The 19,442-nt window shown below is 37.2% G+C and overlaps 1 protein-coding gene across 2 annotated transcripts in view; it reads left to right on the top strand.

The window, feature by feature from the left end:
* plxdc1 (plexin domain containing 1) overlaps nt 1-19,442 on the top strand; it is a 28,619-nt gene that overhangs the window by 4,923 nt on the left and 4,254 nt on the right. Inside the window, exons 2-12 of one of the 2 annotated variants that reach the window (XM_056772143.1) lie at nt 6,733-6,899; nt 10,949-11,092; nt 11,279-11,348; nt 12,128-12,250; nt 12,603-12,721; nt 12,962-13,061; nt 13,229-13,324; nt 13,467-13,548; nt 13,651-13,711; nt 17,257-17,380; nt 17,780-17,815. In XM_056772143.1, coding sequence (XP_056628121.1) covers nt 6,733-6,899; nt 10,949-11,092; nt 11,279-11,348; nt 12,128-12,250; nt 12,603-12,721; nt 12,962-13,061; nt 13,229-13,324; nt 13,467-13,548; nt 13,651-13,711; nt 17,257-17,380; nt 17,780-17,815 — 1,122 coding nt within the window. The remainder of the gene's footprint in view (nt 1-6,732; nt 6,900-10,948; nt 11,093-11,278; nt 11,349-12,127; nt 12,251-12,602; nt 12,722-12,961; nt 13,062-13,228; nt 13,325-13,466; nt 13,549-13,650; nt 13,712-17,256; nt 17,381-17,779; nt 17,816-19,442) is intronic. The other variant, XM_056772144.1, reaches the window with a different exon arrangement.

The raw sequence follows: 19,442 nt of genomic DNA, 5'->3' as shown, positions 1-19,442 counted from the left end.
TGCGAGTTTTCTTTATAAATTAGAGTGTGTTTTCAATTCGCAATCTGAAGGGTAATGCACCTTATTGCATCAAGTAAACCAGAACCTTTACTGGTGCCCTCTTTAAAAGCTAATGACACTCCCATCTTTACTCTTTTATTCTAAACTTTGTGCCTGCTTCAAAGGTTCAATCTTGCACTCATCCTCATCTGCTGGTTTACCCTGAATGACCCAATTAGCAGGATTTGATTATGTGGCAGCCGAAATAGTTGAGCTTTTCCGGCTCTGCAAATGAACAAAACCTGTTATTAAAACCAGCCCCACACTTCCCACCCCGTCGCTGAAGCTCCGATTCTCTGTTCATCCCTTTCTCCGTTCCAGTTTTATCTAGTCCATTCTGTCTTCTTGTTCTGTCCATTTAACATTCACTCTCCAGCTGTTTCTGCAGCACCAACTTTGATGTGAGGCACGGTCATGATACATTTTTCAATGCGAGAATCTAGTGAAACTGTTGGAGAACAGCATTGGCGTGGACAATGAGAATCGATCAAATGTGTTTTGCAGCCTGCAGCGCCGGCAGATTTCCTAAAAAACAGACAGGCGTTTCAAAGCTTGATGTGGGTTTCTAAGGAAGACATCACAGTTAATATAAACATCAACAGGGATTAAAGACTAGTGTACTGTAGTCACATTGTGCTTTTTAAGATTATTTGCGCTAAAATACATTTTAGTCAACATCTACCCACCACCATGCTTAAACTCAAAACATTTTCCTGTTGAACACAAAAAAAATTATGTTATGTTTTTCACAGCCACTCTGTTTTACTATAAAAGTGTATTCTGATCACTGGCTGTCAAGTATAATTAAATTTTGTCTGTTTTAGATATATATATATATATATATTTTCATATAAATGAGCTAAGTTTTTGTTCTCTCTGTTTTTATCAATATTGCTGTTGGTATTTTACTTCACTTGAATAATCTGTGTGTTGTTGTGAACATGTTGTTACTCATCATGAAGTTGTTCCAAATCTGTATACATTTCTTTGTTCTGATGAACACAGAGAAAGTTATTTGGAAGAATGCTTGTAACCAAATGTGGAAAAGCAAGCAGTTCTGGGGCACTTTTGACTAAAATTGTTATTTTTCCTTCTTTGGTAGTCAATGGTGGCCAAAAACTGTTTGTTTTTAGTTGTTTTTACATTAAGATAACACATTATTTTACCCAAAACGCACATTAGATGCTTGTTTGGGCCAGAATTTATTTAACTATTTTACAGCGCTGTGCCAAAAGCAGCAACCTGGTGCACACCAATGTGCAACGAGCTCATACAAACGCTTTTTTTAAAGCCTGACATTTATGCAGTTAATTCGGTCATCAAGAGGCTGCGAAGTCCGTCAATCGAACTGTAGATCAGGTGGTGATCCCTCCCATGTCAACTTGCCGGATAAGTCACTAAAACGTCATAAACTGTGTGGCTTTAAAACTGTTTATAGATTTTGGTTAGCATATTAAAATAAAAATTATTTGCAAATAATGAAGAGCATTTAAATGAAGATACATTTTTTTCATTATTTGTCCATTCTTTATTCCTTCACTTTTCTCTTTTTGAAAAGATCTTCAAAGTGTAGAGCTATGATAAGTTCCCCTTTGTGCTCAACATTTAAAGAGACAGTTCTTTATTTGAAATTGATATCGCCATTACAATTGTTGAATGTATAATTTTCAGCTATGCCTTAATTATGTTGTAGTTGGAATGGACTAAGTGACAAATTAATTTTACAAGCTGAAAGGTAGAAAAAGTTTCATTCCATCATTACATCCAAGTTTTACGCTACATTCAGTGGTGTCCAACATAGTCCCACATAAACGTTTTGGGTGAAATGTTCTTTTAACAAACAGATTGCCCAGCCTAGGGGGGCACGGTGGCTTAGTGGTTAGCACATTCGCCTCACACCTCCAGGGTTGGGGGTTCGATTCCCGCTTCCGACTTGTGTGTGTGGAGTGCCTCGGGGGTTTCCTCCGGGTACTCCGGTTTCCTCCCCTGGTCCAAAGACATGCATGGTAGGTTGATTGGCATCTCTGGAAAAAATTGTCCATACGGTGTGAGTGCCTGAGTGAGTGAGTGTGTGTGTGTGCCCTGCGATGGGTTGGCACTCCATCCAGGGTGTATCCTGCCTTGATGCCCGATGACTCCTGAGATAGGCGCAGGCTCCCCGTGACCCAAGGTAGTTCGGATAAGCGGTAGAAAATGGAATGGAATGGAATTGCCCAGCCTGTTTATGACCTGTGATGTTGAACTTTTCTAAAAGTCCTGCAGAGTCATTTGCAACCTTTACTAGTTTTTGGTTCTCGATTCATTTTCTTAATTCTCCTTTATCCCTGTATCTTTATTCCTGTATTTTATAGTAAGCTGGTAAGGCAGATGCCTTGCTTTCTGAAGACTCGAGCTGCCATGAACCGCTGGGTAATGGGGCTTCAAAGTCAAAAGACACATTTCAACAAACCTTACATTTTTAAGCAAATTGTCATCTCCTTTCACATTAATCTCACTGTCTTTCTCTCACATTTCTTGCTATTTGCGGATTATTGTTTTTGTCAGTGCATGGCTGCCTTTGAGCAGCGTTTTTGTATTTGTTTTTGTATTTCTTTAAAAAACACATATCGTGTCTTCACTTAACAGTCGTAAAAAATGCATTTTTACGCATTCTTGTGTGTCAGGCACAATTCACAAAGTGGCTAATATTAAACCACAGAAAACATGTGTTCGTGGTCACCTATCCACGTGTCTGACATTTGTATTCACATCTGAGGCTGCGGGTGGGCAATCGCAATCATCTGTACACATTCCAATAAATCAACACTTCTATTCAAACCAAACATTCAATCAGTCAGCAAACCCCGCTGAGTTGGCTATTGTGAGTGTATGGTCGCAATGAATCTCTAAATACCACCCTGATGCAACAACAGCCTTGAAAGTTATAATGCAACTCACGGCTTAATGGATCAACATTGAATCCCACTACCTCTTGTTCCTGTCCACCGAAAAGTGCTGTCATTATCCAGGTACCCCATTACCTGTGGTCAATGTTTTTAAACTGAAGATGCTTCTGAATAGGATTGGTTACACCAAAGTCCGTTAACAGAAGTCATACCATTTGGCAGCCATTTACACAGCTATTTACATCATAGCAGGTCAACAGTCCTATCTCTTTGAATGGTGGAAGGCAGATATTTTTTAAATCGCTGTCATAAATCTCAATTATATAGCATGTTCCTGATCAATGATTAAACATGATATGAACTGTAACATAACCTGGACTTGCTAAGCATAAATTCATGTAAAAATCTAAATTTTCAAGGTCGCTTCAGCTACTGTGCATGCGTAAATGCTCACAAGCACCTCACATAAGACCCGTCACAGAGAATCGTATGTCTTTATTCATTGGCGATTGGATCGATCTACTGGAAGGTGGGGCTTTCTTCGCTAAAGCGGCCATATTGAGCGTCTGATTACTTTATTCCAAAAATAATTTGTTACACCACTAGTTAAATTACTACCCACCCCTCAAAAAACTAAATAACCTCTTAAGCCTTCTATTGACTAAACTTTATTGGGAAGTTTGTACTCTATCTCATATCAAACTAAATTAAGCCTGTATTTTCCTATTTTAATAATTCCTTCTCTCTTTTTCCATAATAAAGCATCATAAATGAGTCATAAATAATAATATGAATACAACTCTGTGACATTTTAACTGCATTATTTCTAAACCTGCATACTCCATAATGTAAAAAGTCTCTCCTCAGTTTCCTAGTTTCTTATAACTTGTATACCTTTTAACTAGTGCTTCTGCATATTTCTATGATTTCATCGTCACAGCTTTAGAGCGGCAAAAACTAGTCTGAGAAAACATAACATGTTGGCAATAGCAATACCATTCTGGCACTCGACAGTTGAAGTTGACTCATTGCCCGATAACGTTACTTTCTCGAGAAGTATAACCGTGCTGTACTGCCCTTTCAGGTTGTTTTTCATGGGAGATAGGGTTTGCTTACCTCCACATAGCTCCGTCCTAGCTGGTAGTACCAAACATTGTCTTATGATAGGGAGATATATGGGTCTTCTTACAATTGGAGCATAAAGGCTAACATGGATCAGGAGAGGCAGATAATCAGATAATCATATAACAGCGTCTAGTCTCGTTGCCTGCTTTCCGGCCAATGGGCTATATGCACACGTTACTTCCGTGTTTCACAGGAAGAACCCGTGGGAGTTTCCGGTTGGGGAGACTTTGGCTGTTTCTCAATTTCAAAAACTAAAAGAACGGACTTGTGTTCTTGTCGAGATCGGCCTTGCAAGGCAGCCTCGGAAGAACGAACTGGACGCGCCGCAGTGACTTCAGGGACTTCAGGCGGATTCTGTAGCCACTAAGGCTGCATATGATGCATCCTTGATAATGACATGTACATTTATGAAAGTATCATTTCAAATACGGTAGAACAGCACTTCTATATACCCCTGCAGAGCATCGTAGTGTAGAGCATCTGTTAAATTTTATTATTTTTTCAGTTTTTATTTCTCTCTGCTTCAAGTCTCCCCAACCTGAGACTGCCCATCTGCTTAAACCATAGAGATAGCATTGGCCGTTAAGAGTTTTTGACTTAAGGTGGCAGGCTTTCCATTGGAGTAGCTTTGGTGGTACACTCTGTGCAGGCGCTTAAAGGTTTCAGTTCGATGACGTCGCGTGTGCGACAGGCAGGCATCCAGACTTAGAAAAAGCTATTTCACTTTTTACAAAATAAATGATAAAACAGTGCATTCTGTCTGCAATGATGTAACGCAGCTATAACGTATAGTTACCTGGGCTTGGAACTATAATCTAAATAATATTTAGGAAATTATATTGCGAAAAACAATCTGTTAAAAAATGTATCAAAGTACAGCAAAGCGTTACTGTCTGAAAAAAGTAAATAACCCAATGAAACATTATATGATAGGCTGCAACTTATTAAGGTTGTCTAACTGGGTTATGGATATGTTTCTCATTTCGGTTTGGAAATTTTTCTGATAAAATTTTTCTGTCTTAACAGCCATAAATAAATCAGAATTGTGTCATGGGTGATTTAATGCGTGAGATTATTTTGTTTTAATGTTGTCCTTTATCTGTCATGCTGTTGTAAGATTTCCAAAATCACATTTTTATGCAAGATTAAGATATTATGAGGGATATTATTGGAAGGGATGATCCAGCCAAAAGCATAGCTCACCAAAAATATTATTAATTCTGTTATAATGAACACATATTGTTCCAAACTCGTTTTTTTCTGACGTGATACATTATAACTCAACTCAACTTTATTTATATAGCGCTTTTTACAATTTTCATTGTAACAAAGCAGCTGTACATGAGACACGTTGAATACAAGAAAAACAACTAAAGGCATATACCTGTAAAAACAAGAAAAAGGTGAAAAGAGCAAAAGACAGACATACAAATGCTCCACAATATGCATACAAACTTACACACATTGACATAGACGCACACATGCAAACACACTCGCACACACGCACAGTGAAAGCACACATACGAGAGAGAACCACAGGTCAAATATTAATCTATAAAATATTAATTAATAAATAATATTAATTCTTATATGCAATATTAATTATGTCTAACTTCTAAATTCTAAAGCAGCCCCCTCGGCCAGGCAAATAGTGCAAAACAATATGCAAACAGTGGCGAGGAACCCAAAACTCCAATCGAGAAAAAAAACCTCAGGAGAACCCAGGCCTAACCAGGGGATTCCAGTTCCCCTTTGGCAAAAGCTGCTGCCTCTGCACAAGCTCAACAGTGCTTGCACAACAAGGCTAAATAAAAAACAAATAAACTTACTAATAAAGTAAATTATAGATTTAAGATTATCATTAACAATCTAATAGCATTTGAAGTGTTGTAGAAAATCGTGTCAAGTTGCCGCATCCTTTATCCAGCTCTATCATCTCAGCTCTTGTCAGGCCATCGCTTCCCATTCTCAGCTCTGCCATCAGGTCTGGGCATGAACTGCATCCTGCGGTAACCTTGGAACAAAAAGACAAGACTGGCTGAGAGTAGAGTACTGTTCTGCACTCTTTGATGCAACAAGTACATCATTTTGTTTTTGGATGTGCTTCTGGTTCAGGTTGGTCTAAATAATGCAGTCTAAATCCTCTGAGGATTAATATTATGGAAGTGTAGTGTATGCAATATTAAAAAGATGTGTCTTTAGTCTAGATTTAAACTGACAGAGTGTGTCTGCCTCCCGGACAGTGCAGGGATAAAAGATGTGAGGTAGAATGTACAGTCTGATCTTTTCCATACAATCGAAGTGATCTTCTCCATAAATGTACTATCAAAACATAATTCATACAATGCTATATTCTCTACAACATGTACAATATTTCAAGTCTTCTAAAGTCAATTGATAGCCTTGTGTGTGAAAGGGACTGGAATTATTTGATGAAAATGTCCCCTGCCAGTAAGGTCTCTCAAATCACTTCTATGTATTTTCAGATATGTGAAGATCATCAGTCAGGCTGAACTCCAATGGTCATCACGTCTCATAACCCATCATGATGTACCTAGCATTTTGATTTGATTGTAGACAAAGCTTCAAATCTGGCTTTAGAAACAATATCATAAAAAGTTACATTTTGCATTGTATTGTTCCTCTCTAAATTGGCATGCAATATGCTTGCTTTGTCTTTCAGGTTTATTGCATGGGCAGTCACCTCAGACTTATGGAGGTCTATCACACATCCAGAGAATAAGAAGAGACCAACAGGATCCCAGCAGACGCACTCAGAACAGAACTGGGCAAGAGCCGTCGAATGGCGTCTCCATTGACAAGCTCCCTGACAACATGACACAAGTGGTGGTTAGTTTATATTGGGTTGCTTCAACTATTGTTTGGTATTTTCATGGTAGCACTTGTTTGTTGTATCCAATATTTTTTAGGACATCTATAATCTCATTTTAATTGATCTGAATTAAGCTAAATGAATATCACATTTTTATTACAAGTGTAATATTCCTTAAAATTGTGACTTTAAGAACAGTTCACCCAAAAATGTAAATTCTGTCTTTATTTACTGTATCAATTTCTACTACTATGGTGGTCAATGGTGGCCAAGAACTGTTTGGTTACAAGTATTCTTCCAAATATAGTTCTCTGTGTTCATCGGAACAAGAAATTCATACAGATTGGAACAACTCGCGGGTGAGTAAATGATGACAGAACTTTCATTTTTTGTGAACTGTCCATAATTTGAAGGTATATTTCACAGGCAAAACATTTCCCCATGTTTTACTCACCTCAGGGCACCAACACTGATTATGACTTTCTTCTTGAAGAATAATGCAGTCAAAGTTATGAAACCACGTTTCATTATACTTCCAGGTGGTGTAATGGGAGTGAATGGGCGTCGACTTTTTGAAGCTCCAAGAAGTGCATCCATTGATCAAAGAACTGCTCAACACAGCCTTGTTGCCTTAACAAAGCGAATTGATGCGTCTGTTTAAGAGAAATATCCATATTGACAGCGCTATTAACAAGGATGTCTAGCTTCCGTTATCCCTCAGCTGGGCGTGAAACAGAGGCTTGTTTTCCGGCGAATGACGTAGGCGTGTTGTAAGTTCCAGTGACGAACAATAGATTTTTGTTTTGTTCCAATAGGATGCTGTCTCTGTGCGGGAGCTTTCTTCACCGTCATTTGCCAGAAAAACAAGCTTCAGGTTCGCCAACAGCAGAAAGATAATGGAAGCTAGACATCAACGTAAATAGCACTGTCAATATGCATATTTCTCTTTAACAAATGCAACGATTCGCTTCAGAAGACATTTGTTAAGACCACAGAGGCATGTCGAGGAGTTCTTTGATCGATGGATGCACTTTTTGGTCGTTGACCATTCAGTACCATTCCACCGGTTGGAAGTAAAAGGATACGTGGTATTATAACTTCGACTGCATTATTCTTCAAAAAGAAAGTAGTATTCAGTCAGGATGCCTTGAGGGTGAGTAAATATGGGGGAATATTGTTTTTGCCTATGAAATATCCTTTTAAGCTATTTGTACAACATGGATGACAAACAGTACATTTTATTTATTTTTACACATCAATATATGCAGTGTTCTGTAGTGTTATATTAACTGTTTTTAAGTCAATTTTTTTATCAAGTTGGCCAAGTTATTATAAAAACATTATTAAACAAAACAAGTTATTTTATAGAAAAATAGCGCCCTTCTGAGTAATAGATACATTTAGTAAGACTTGTAACTCTGTTAATTCTTCTGTCATGGTTTTTAATATAGCCTAGTTATAGTTAATTTAGTTAAACTCAATACAAAATTAAATTAAAGTACCCTGTTTTGTCATTTTTAATGGAAAGTTCCAGGTATTTTCTCTACTTGAATTTTTTACTTTGGATGTCTTTCTTTAATTTTTATTAGTCATTCAAATGTTTCAGATGCTTAATTGACAGTTTCATCCTGTGATGTTTTCGTTGTTGAACATTTGTACTCATCAATTCTTTACCACTCATAAATGATTACTATATTAACCCCGAAAGGTTAGATCTGACATTCCTAATGGTTCATATGACATTACTGTAGTTCCTTGCAACAGGTCGTAAAACATAAAGTCTCCATTGCGGATGTGATTGTTGGATTACTCATCTACAGGATAAGACAGCATGAATTTATGAGATCATGGGAGGGTAATTTCCCATGCAGGACAAGCGCATTGTCCAGCAACTCTCCAAAGCTGTTGAACTAAACGCTGTTGATGTTTGCATTTGTGGTTTGGATCTGATTTTATTGTGTGTATATCCTGTTCCCCTAACAGCCATTGAAGACCAATTTTTGATCAAAATAAATTGTGTTACACTTTCCTCCCTGCTGCAAAAATCAAAAACAGATTGTACTGCTGGTCCTGCCAGTTTACAATGCTCCTTAAGTGTGTGAGAGAATGTTTTGTTTGTCTGTCTTCTGCATAAAAACTTTTTTTAGAAATGCCTGTAAAACCAACCCAATGATTATCGTTTCTTACGGGAATTGATTTGGTCTTTCGAAAATTTCAAAGGACTGCCTTTAAACAGTAATAAATAGGCAGACATCTTCTCTGCAGGAGACATGAGAGTTTATTGCTGATAGCGGTTTCCCCAAGAAATAGGTCTTGGGGGAGATAATCTGGGTCGTAGGATGTTTTGTGGAGCAGCGGTGTACTGAGAGAGCAAGCGTGTGCTGCTTTTAACTGCTCTATTTTCCTGTGTTCCCTGCACCTTTTTCTATACGCTACTTTCATCCTTCTCCGTCACCTTGAGCAGAAGAATTCATTAATAACATGACAGAGAACTGGGACTGGGTGCACCTTAAAGCACACAAAAATGCGCCTGTCCACATGCATGTGGCAAGGACTTCTGTTGCACCTCAGCCGCAATAGTTTATTGCTTACCTGAAGTGGTCTCCTGGTTAGTTTTTGATGTTAATTGTTTATCGTTTTATGAGTAATTATATTTTATGGATTTGTACAGACATGGTGTCAAATTATTCCATATGTGTGTGAATTCAATCCAGACACATTCATGAATTAATTCCATTATTTTGAGAGATGGGATGTTGTGCATGTTCCCAGGAAACACATTTACGTTGTGGCAACGTTGCTGTGTACATGGTGGCAACTAGCCACTAAAATTAATACCTAAAGTTAAGCCACCTGCTTATTGGCAGCTCAGACAGGCTTGAGTTGACTGGACAATTGAAGGAGATACTTTACATAGTATACCATTATAATAGTGTTTTAATAGCGTAAATTACCTAATGTAATTGAATAAAATGAATAACAGTCATACAAATACATGATTATATTAAAAATAAAAAACATTTTTTGTATCCTGATTACCTTGTTAAATGGTATTAATTAAGTATTTTTGTGATCTATGTATCTATCTTGAAGTTTAATGCAATACAACCTAAAAAAATGCCATTGAAGGCGGGATTAAAGCCAATATTGTAACAGCGTTGTGACAACCTTAACCACGTATAAACATCAACTTCTGGATCACGTTATTACAACATGGTAAAAGTATAAAGGTTTGTATAAAAGTATAAACGTTGTTGTCACAAAAACAAGACTGAACCCAGAGGCAGACAGCAGGTGAGGGGTTAACAAAAAACTGTTTTATTAATAAAACAAAACAAAACCCACGCCGGGGTAAAACAAAAGCACAAGGGAATAAAACACGAAGGGTCAACAGGAACAGATTAACTACAGTAGACTAGACTAAAGACAACACTTGACATAAATTACAAATAACTAGACTTGACTTGACTAGACTAGACACAGGAAGAGTAAACACAGGAACTTAACCACACGAATCAAAATGAACCAGACCATGACAGAAAACACAGTGGCATTAAATAGGGAACCAAATGAAAAGGGGAACAGGTGCAGGGCATGAAATAATTAACAATCAATAATGACACATGGGTCTGTCATGAACCTGCCACAAGACTACAAAATCATGACAGTTGTGTGTTTGCTGGGTTTTTACTTGGTTACCTAACTGAATTGAGTTGAATTTTATTGAATTGTTTTTTCAAAGGTTATATTTATTATAATTCTTAAAAGATAGGCTAATATGTTTAGAACATTTTATTAACAGTGGCAATCAGACCTTTTTATGAGTCACAATACAATACTATTGTTATTTCTAAGGATGTTTGGTGTATTGTGATTTGCAGTGAATGCAGTAAATATTGGGGATCTTATTTACGCGCTTGTTTATCATTCAGACATCAGAGTTTGGATTTTTGTTAAATAGAAATAATCTACTTCAAAAATAATAATTCTTGCCCTGAAAATGTTTAATGAACTATTGTTACAAAAATAAGATATGTCACTGTCACATTCACTTTCTGTCTCACAGGAAGATTCTAAAAGGTACTACTCCTGGCGCAGTTTTGGTCCCAGTGACAAACAAATACAGGAGCTCTGGGTGGATCTGGACTCCGTCCATCAAGGGCCTGTCCGAGTCCATGGCATCCTGTCAAACACCCACCGTCAGGCTTCGGTAAGACATCCACGCACTATATTCCTTTAGTCATATGGTAAGATTCATTTGGCCCACATAGGCCATAGAAACACACATTTTCCCCAAGCTTATAATTATGTTGTTCCTTGGCATTTTACATTCCTGCCTACGTTTCCTGTTTTTCTGCCACTCCTGTTTTTCTGTACTCCTTCTACCCTGCATCAGCGAGTGGCTCTTACCTTTGACTTCCCCTTCTATGGACACCAAGTGAGACAAATCACCATAGCAACTGGAGGTATTGTACAGAATATAAATTCACCTTATTCCTCAGTCAGACCATTCAGAACATGCCATTTGTGTGATTCCTTTACTAAACTGAAAGAATTGAGAAAATATCGCACAAGGGTTTCTTTGTATTCTGTGAGCTCCTATGTCTGATTTAAGTGTGTGTTAGTTTTTCTTATATTGACTGTAATCTCATTTCCCTGTAGTTAATAATGGACTCTATACCGACCCCTTCCCAAATAAGTTTCAGATAAATTGAGGTCTAATGAGGGAGAAACTTCAGATAATGAAAAATTCATATTTCCTTCATCTGATGTAATGAATATCAGTGTCAATGTGTCTGTTTCCACATTAAGTCCAAATTCTCTAGCATGATACTGATTTGATCCGTTACGAGCAAGGCGGGACAAGAACCGTGGGGGGAACGACACGATAATGAGTGTCACAATTGCGTTGCACCGGTCTCGATCTCTCATGGAGGAGATTGCAAGCTTAAAAGGTAGAGCGACTGGAGTTTACAACGAGAGCGGACCAGGCCTGGATTTTATGTTATGTTTTATTATGTTTGTGTGGGCTGCAGTCGACTGTGAGGGAGGGCCCTTTACTTTCGTTTTGTTGTTTGTTTATTTTATTAAAAAGTTTGTTTAACGTTCACCAGTTCTGCCTCCTTCTTTCTTACTTGGAACTTTGTTACACTGATATTATATTGATTTCAATTAACAGAAATGTTTAGTTTTAGTTAGCTAAAATAAACTTGTTTCTTACCTTTATCCCCTAATATTTGTATAGGTTTTATTTTCACTGGAGAAATCACACATCGCATGCTGACTGCAACTCAATATATTGCTCCACTAATGGCAAACTTTGACCCCAGTTTCTCTAAAAACTCCACTGTACGGTATTTGGACAACGGTGAGTCCTTTTCAAATGAATCGAATGGATGGTCAACTCATTAGCATGATATATTAGGATTAATTTATACAAAATCATAGTATATTTCAAGTATTTCAAGTGGCAACCTTGTGCATACATGCACGCATTCTCATTAATACCTGCTTGTGCTATGGCTTTATATCAAATCAGTTTTTAAAATGTATGAACCTAAATGTTGAGTAATGATCAATGTGGTTAAATTAAACATAAATGAATATTATCTTCTGTAAATGCAAACGTGTACTTTCCTGTCGTTGAATACAATATGAGTGTAGTAGAAAATTGTGAATTGGGATGCCAACAATTAATCTCTGATCTTTTGGTTTGATAGGTGATATATTTGTGGTGCAGTGGGACAAAGTGAGGCTGAAGGATCGAGAGTCGGAGGGAGCTTTTACATTCCAGGCTGTTCTTCGACGTAATGGGACCATTGTCTTTGGCTACAGAGACGTGAGTGGACTTCAGCTGTTTTCTTTGGCTCAATTTAAGTAAAATAAATTAAATTCACAAGTTTCTCATGGAGCCAAATGTTGCAAAATGATGAAAGCATTACTTCGAAAATCCTTCAAAGTTGTCATCAAAGCTGAGTGAAATCATTTTTGTGCAAACCGTGAGTATTTCATCTCAGATTTACAAAAGAAAGCAAACATCAGTTTAATACTATCCAAATTCCTTCTTTTAACTTTTCAGGTTCCATTGCCTGTGGAGAAAATCAACTCCACTGAGCACCCAGTGAAAGTTGGACTGTCTGATGCTTTTATGGCTCTTCTGTCTTCTCTACAGTCTCCAGGTCAGTGCAGCATTAAAGGAACAATTCCAAATCTGAAGTGTACTATTTATTATTTTTATTTAGATTTTTATAATTCGATTATTGGGAGAACTGTTCTTAACTGTTTAAATGGATACATTAACACAGGTAATCTCTTGACCAACAATTTTTCGGCATTTAATCAACAGATGCTAAAAGAAGGACTATCTATGAATACCATCGGGTGGAAATCGACACAACAAAGATTGTCAATAGCTCAGCTTTCGAGTTCAGCCCTTTACCCAGTGAGTAAACCAATGGCTGGCTGTGTTTCACTCACAAATTGCTCATCTCGAAACCTAATATTCATGAATTTGACTACTTATAGATGAAGATTTGCGCCATTAGACGTTATATCCTGTTTTATGCTGGCATATCTGTCTCTAGCCTGCCTCCAGCACACCACCTGCGAACACTGTCTCCAGTCCAACCTAACATTAGGCTGCGGGTGGTGCAATACTCTACAAAGGTGAGCAAACTGAGTTTCCACTCTACAGAATATCAGTATTATAGGTCATTTGTCCCTGTCTGACAGCTGTCTGAATGCGTGTGTATGTGTTCAATCTCTCAGGTGTTCAGATGGAATAGACAGATACAGGCAGGAATGGCTGGATTACAGTTGCTCTGAGGAGGTATGGAGAATCAATCACCAGATAAGCGCAAATATATTACTTCTGTCTAAAATAAAATAAACGTGGGTTAAAACTTTCCACAGAGATAAAATGTTGAGGTAAAATCAAAAGGCCAACAATTCAAGATGAAAGGATTGGAAAAATTATCATTTGTTATTCACTATAGCGTTGTGGCAGATGGTTTTATGGTTTCGATAGCATGTATATGAAAAATTATTACACACCCCTGAAAAAAGTAATCAATATCCATTTTTCCAGAAGAGTGCACATTTTATTGCCTATATCTGATAAAAAAATAATTTTAGCTGTACACTCTCATACACGTTGCTTTAAAGCCAACATACATTATAGGGTACAAAGGGGCTAAACGTGCACCTTAAGAAAAAATTTGCTTTTCACTACACCCACAATGTGTGGTTGCAGAAAAAAAAATGTATTCAACACTATTAGGGCTGCAACTAACGATTATTTTAATAATCGATTAATCTGTAAATTATGTTTTCGATTAATTGATGAATCGGATAAATACATAAACCAAGAAAAGCATTCATTTCCAACCCTTTATTCAAAAACAGAACTTAAATCTTTAGAAACTGCACAAACATGTTGCTCCTTGAACATCCCTGAGCTGTAATAATAATAATAAAATAAAAATGGACTAACACAAAAAACATACACATGTATGTTTTATATCTGCCAAATATATCGATTTTTTTTTTAATAAAAGTGCCACCTGAGCTGCCAGAACAATAAATAATTTATAAAAAATAAAGAACAATACAAATCAGAAATTTGACAGGATTTGTTTGAATGTCAGAACTCGCTCTCAAATTCACTTGAAGTTTATTCATTACATTATTACCATCATTGTAGTAAGTGCAAGCTTCATTTATACACCACATTTTAACAAAGCTTAAGATGACCGAGTGCTATAAAAGAACTTTAAAATTAAATTAAAAAGTACAACACACACAAATATATTTGTCAATAATAACCTATATGGGAAAAAGCACAGAATATATACTGCAAACATTGCTTTTCTAACTTAGTAGTTTTGTCCTGTTGTCAGTTCAAATATCAAAAAAATCTTAAATCAAGATACATTTACTAGACACATGAAATAGCATAAGAAATTATGTCTTGTTTTCTGAAAAAACACCTCAAATTAAGTGATTGTTTGCTTAAAACAAGCATAATTATCTGCCAATGGGGTACGAAAAACAATCTTAATGAGATATACTTTCAAACAGAAGTTATAATCATCAATTAATTTTCTCATGCCATTTTTCTTGTCTAGTAATCTTGATTTTTTTAGATACTTGGACTGGAAACGAGAAATAAATTACTAAGAAAGGCTTTTTTTGCAGTGTAGCTATACATGACAACAGATTGATAAGTGAATGGTTCAAAAAAGGCTAGTGAATAAAAACGTGTTTTTATGCTTGCAATGCAAAGTGCAAAGTAACTATACCACCCCTGCTTATTGCTAACTTGTCATGCTTGTCAAGCTGGATAACGAGTAAACATAAGCACCAGGGACATAACGTTCCTCACTTCAAAACGGAACAAAAGTAGGATTCTTTAATGACTTAACCTGCTGTTGAACTCCCTTCCTCCTCATCAAAGACAAGTTTGTGTTTCAGGTGCTGGATCATTGCCGTGGTGCTCCTGTGCCATGTCGCTTTTGCATATTTTGCAGTTAACACAGTTTTTCTGTTTATTTAGTGTGAAATGCTCCCGCACATTGGATGACTTGGGTCGCGCGGATTTCTCTGCCTCCGTCATGTATCTTTGCTCCGCTCGTTTTTTTTACTTTTGCTCCGCCCCGTCTATGACGCGCCAAACTCTGCTAGCATCAGTGCGCGAGAGAGACCGAGTGTGTTCACTCCGCTCCGCGCTCAAATAAAGTTTTTTTAATATAATCAAACGTCTCCGTGTCGCGCGACACAACGAATCGATTATGAAATTCGTTGCCAACTCTTTTAGTAATCGATTTTTATCGATTAAATCGATTCGTTGTTGCAGCCCTAAACACTATTATGGAGCAACAGATTTTGTGTGTAAATGAATCATAAGTGATTAACTTATCTTAAAATCTTATAATTGTATGAGGTGGCAGGGGGAGGTGGCTTGCCAAGCAGTATTGATACTTTAGATAAAATAATATGGTTTTAATAATGTTTAGGTAAATACTTGCTCAAAACAATCACAAACAATCGCAAAGTTTGTACTATTCATTGTTTATTTCCATAAATAAAATAATTTGTTTTTGTTCAATAAATATACCGTCATTAAAATATGTTAATATCACAATATTTATGTATTTTTTTAAGTAAAGATTTTGAAAACATTGGAGATCTCATAATAATTTAATATACATTTACATAAGTAAGAATCAATGATATTTATTGATATTATATAATAATATAATATTTTAAATATATAAGGTATATGTAAATATATGGTTTCATTATAAATATGGTGATTATTTCATGACTAAACCCAACTTAATATGTGTTGTAGTAGAGTAGGCGGGGCGAGACCGTGGTTCGAGCCCGGTGAGTAATTGTGAATTAGTGCCAGCTGTGCGCACACCGGGCTCGAATCACGTAGGAGATAGGGAGCATATAAAAGGAACGAGCGACCGGACCATCGAAGAGAGAGGACCGAGCCCGAACTTGTGTTATGTTTGTATTTATATTTATGTTCATGTTTTGTTCGCCGGCGGTCGTCCGTGAGGGGCCGCCGGCTGTTAAATTACTTTATTAAATGTTTTGAATGTTTGCCGGTTCCCGACTCCTTCCTTCCCTTTTATGGAGATGTATTACATGTGTGTAATACAGTTCAAAGTGGGGAAGGAAGAAGGCGGGAACCGGCGAACATTCAAACAAACTTTAATCAAAATAAATAACAATAACACAGAAGTAAAAGAACTGCAGCCACCTCACGGTCGACTGCCGGCCACAAGAACGGTCTTCTCTCGTCATACACTCTACAGCTTGTCCTTTTATGCTTCCGATCTCCATCGTGAGAGATACTAACCCGGTGCAACACGCTGCTGACACTCATTATCATTATATGTCATTCCCTCACGGCTCTCGTCCCGCCTTGCTCGTCACAATATGATATTTACCATCTGAATCTAACCATGTAATGTCAACAAATAAGAACGCCAGCCAGCTGTTTATTATTATAATTACTATTAAATGTTGATTTAGTGTGCCTTTAGCCCCTACAACAGGGGTGCTTTTTACCCCAAACACCATACGTTTACATATATTTCTGTTATTGAAAAATCAATACTTTAATTAACTTGAACAAAACTGAAAATCATTACAACAAAAATCTAAAACATATTAAAAACATGAAATAGTAGATCAAATCAATTTTGTGCTGTTGCCTGTGATCGTGTCAAAGATCAGGTGAATATCCACATGTAGAGGGAAAAGTGCATGTTTTGTAACGTGCTACAGCATTTTTTGTGCCATTTAGTGGTTTATAGGAAAATCAAATCAAAGCATAATTTGAGATCTTGTTTGTTTAAGGCAAAAGGAACATGTGAAGATTACGCTCAGGGAGGACTAGGCAGTTCAATGAGTCCTTTTAGTTCTTCACCCCCGCTGGCCACTCTCTCCCCTGCAGCCCAACCCGCCACCCCTATGACCGAGGGTGAGTATCTGTGAAACCCAGACGAGCCCACATGATATGTCAGAATTGACCATTAAGATCCTCATACTCATAACTACAGTATTTGTTGATGCACACAGGGCGTCACTACAAACTATTAGTTTTATCCAAATATGTTTTGAATTAGTTTAGTTTGCTTGGGTGTCTCACTGAAAATTTGTCTAATTTGTATAATTTTCTATACCTGTTGTATTTCCAAGACTTTTCTGCATGATCTTTCATACCTTACAGCTAGTTCAGTCACATTTTGCATGACCTCATTTTACTTTTATGTGTTGTGAATGCCTTTTGCATGTGCGCTTATGCTTAAATACTCTTGTGTGTGATGCTGGTCTGGCGTTTGCCATCGCTCTGTACAACAACACTCTCTTTCCTCCACAGATGACACCAAACAGCTCTTTCACCACCATGGCGATGGTGAGTCAGTTGATGGCTTTGTGCTTCTTGCAATCTTGGCTGATAATCGTTAATGATAAGTGGGACCACAAGGATATCTGTGCCCTTAAAACCACTCTTTGTTTTCCTACTTATGTGATATTTTGGCTAATTTGATTGTATTTCAGCTGTTTGTATATTGGTAGTACGCTCAGGTCAGTTTAACACATTATGTTAAATTCATTCTGCAGAATTTCCACAGAACATCGGCACATAAAATGGACACCAATCTGTAGATTCCATGTGTATGGGGTCAGATTTGTTTCATAATTCTGAATAAATAAACTATGATTCGCAAATAAATATAGAGAATTTGACAAAAAAAAAATCCACATATGCACAAAAGGCGAACCATAAATACATGTTAGACGTTCCAGAAAAATAAATGGAATTCACAAATAAATACAATGAGATTTGCAAATAAAAATTATTTACAAATGTATTTTCATGATATTTATTTGTAGATCGCTTTCTTCACATTTGTGGATCGCTTTCTGCAAATTTGTGGATTGCTTTCTGCACATTTGTGGATCGCTTTCTGCACATTTGTGGATCGCTTTCTTCACATTTGTGGATCGCTTCCTGCACATTTGTGGATCGCTTTCTGTGCATTTGTGAATCACTGCACGCATTTGTGAATCGCTGCACACATTTGTGGATCAGTTCAAACATTTGCGGATGGCTCTCTGTGCATTTGTAGATTTTGAAACATTTCTGACGTCAGATCGTGCTCACAATCCACAAATAGGTGGACTCCGCCTACTATATACGCAAGCCAATCGGTTAACTTCCGTTTTTGTTGTCCAATAGGCCACGATCTAACTTCAGCCAATCACGTTTTGCTCGGCACTAAGATTCAGGGAGCTAACATGGCGACTAGTGGCGGTCTAAAATGTGTGTTATACTAAGAAATGATAATGGCGTCTTTTTTTATACTATGTAATGATTGCTTGTGTTTATAAACATTGTCTGTATTGTTACATATATGCTGTATTTAAACGTGTATGACTTGATAACGGCATGCATGGACTGGAGTGGAAAATCCCGGTGACTAGGGAGTTGGGACTGATTTGGTCTGCCAGCCAGCCGTTTTATTCTGTTTATGTACCAAAGGGCTAAATTCCGATTTTGTCATTCAATCAAATATAATCTGTTACTGCATGGGTAAGCATCTATTTGGATCCTCACACTCGGCGCGTGCCTCCTTTCAAGGTGCGCAGAGTTTGGAATGCGCACTGCAGCTGTCGGTGTACTACCAGTATACAATGGCAGAATTAATGTGGGGGAAATCATCATTATTGTGAATTTCTATGTCACTCATAATTCAAAATTAAACGTAATTTCATCAGTCATCTCGGTTTATCCCATTCCTGAATGATCTCTGCTGCTATGGCTGAACTGTTCTGTTTACTGTCTAACTCTCTGCCATGACAAATGATGTCGATTCTTTTACTATGATCTTGTGCACACAATATATTCTTAAATGACATATATGACAGCTTTAAAATTCTCATTATTTCCATTATTTAATGGCATATAAATAAACGACGGGGGCATTAAGAACGCAAGGTAGGCAACACAACTTTTTTCTTCGATGTTTAGAAAAAAC

This window comes from Triplophysa dalaica, chromosome 17 (genome assembly GCF_015846415.1).
Source record: "Triplophysa dalaica isolate WHDGS20190420 chromosome 17, ASM1584641v1, whole genome shotgun sequence".
Lineage (NCBI taxonomy): Eukaryota > Metazoa > Chordata > Actinopteri > Cypriniformes > Nemacheilidae > Triplophysa > Triplophysa dalaica.
Note: the sequence above shows the minus strand (reverse complement) of the source record. Positions and strands in the feature narration are given on the sequence as shown.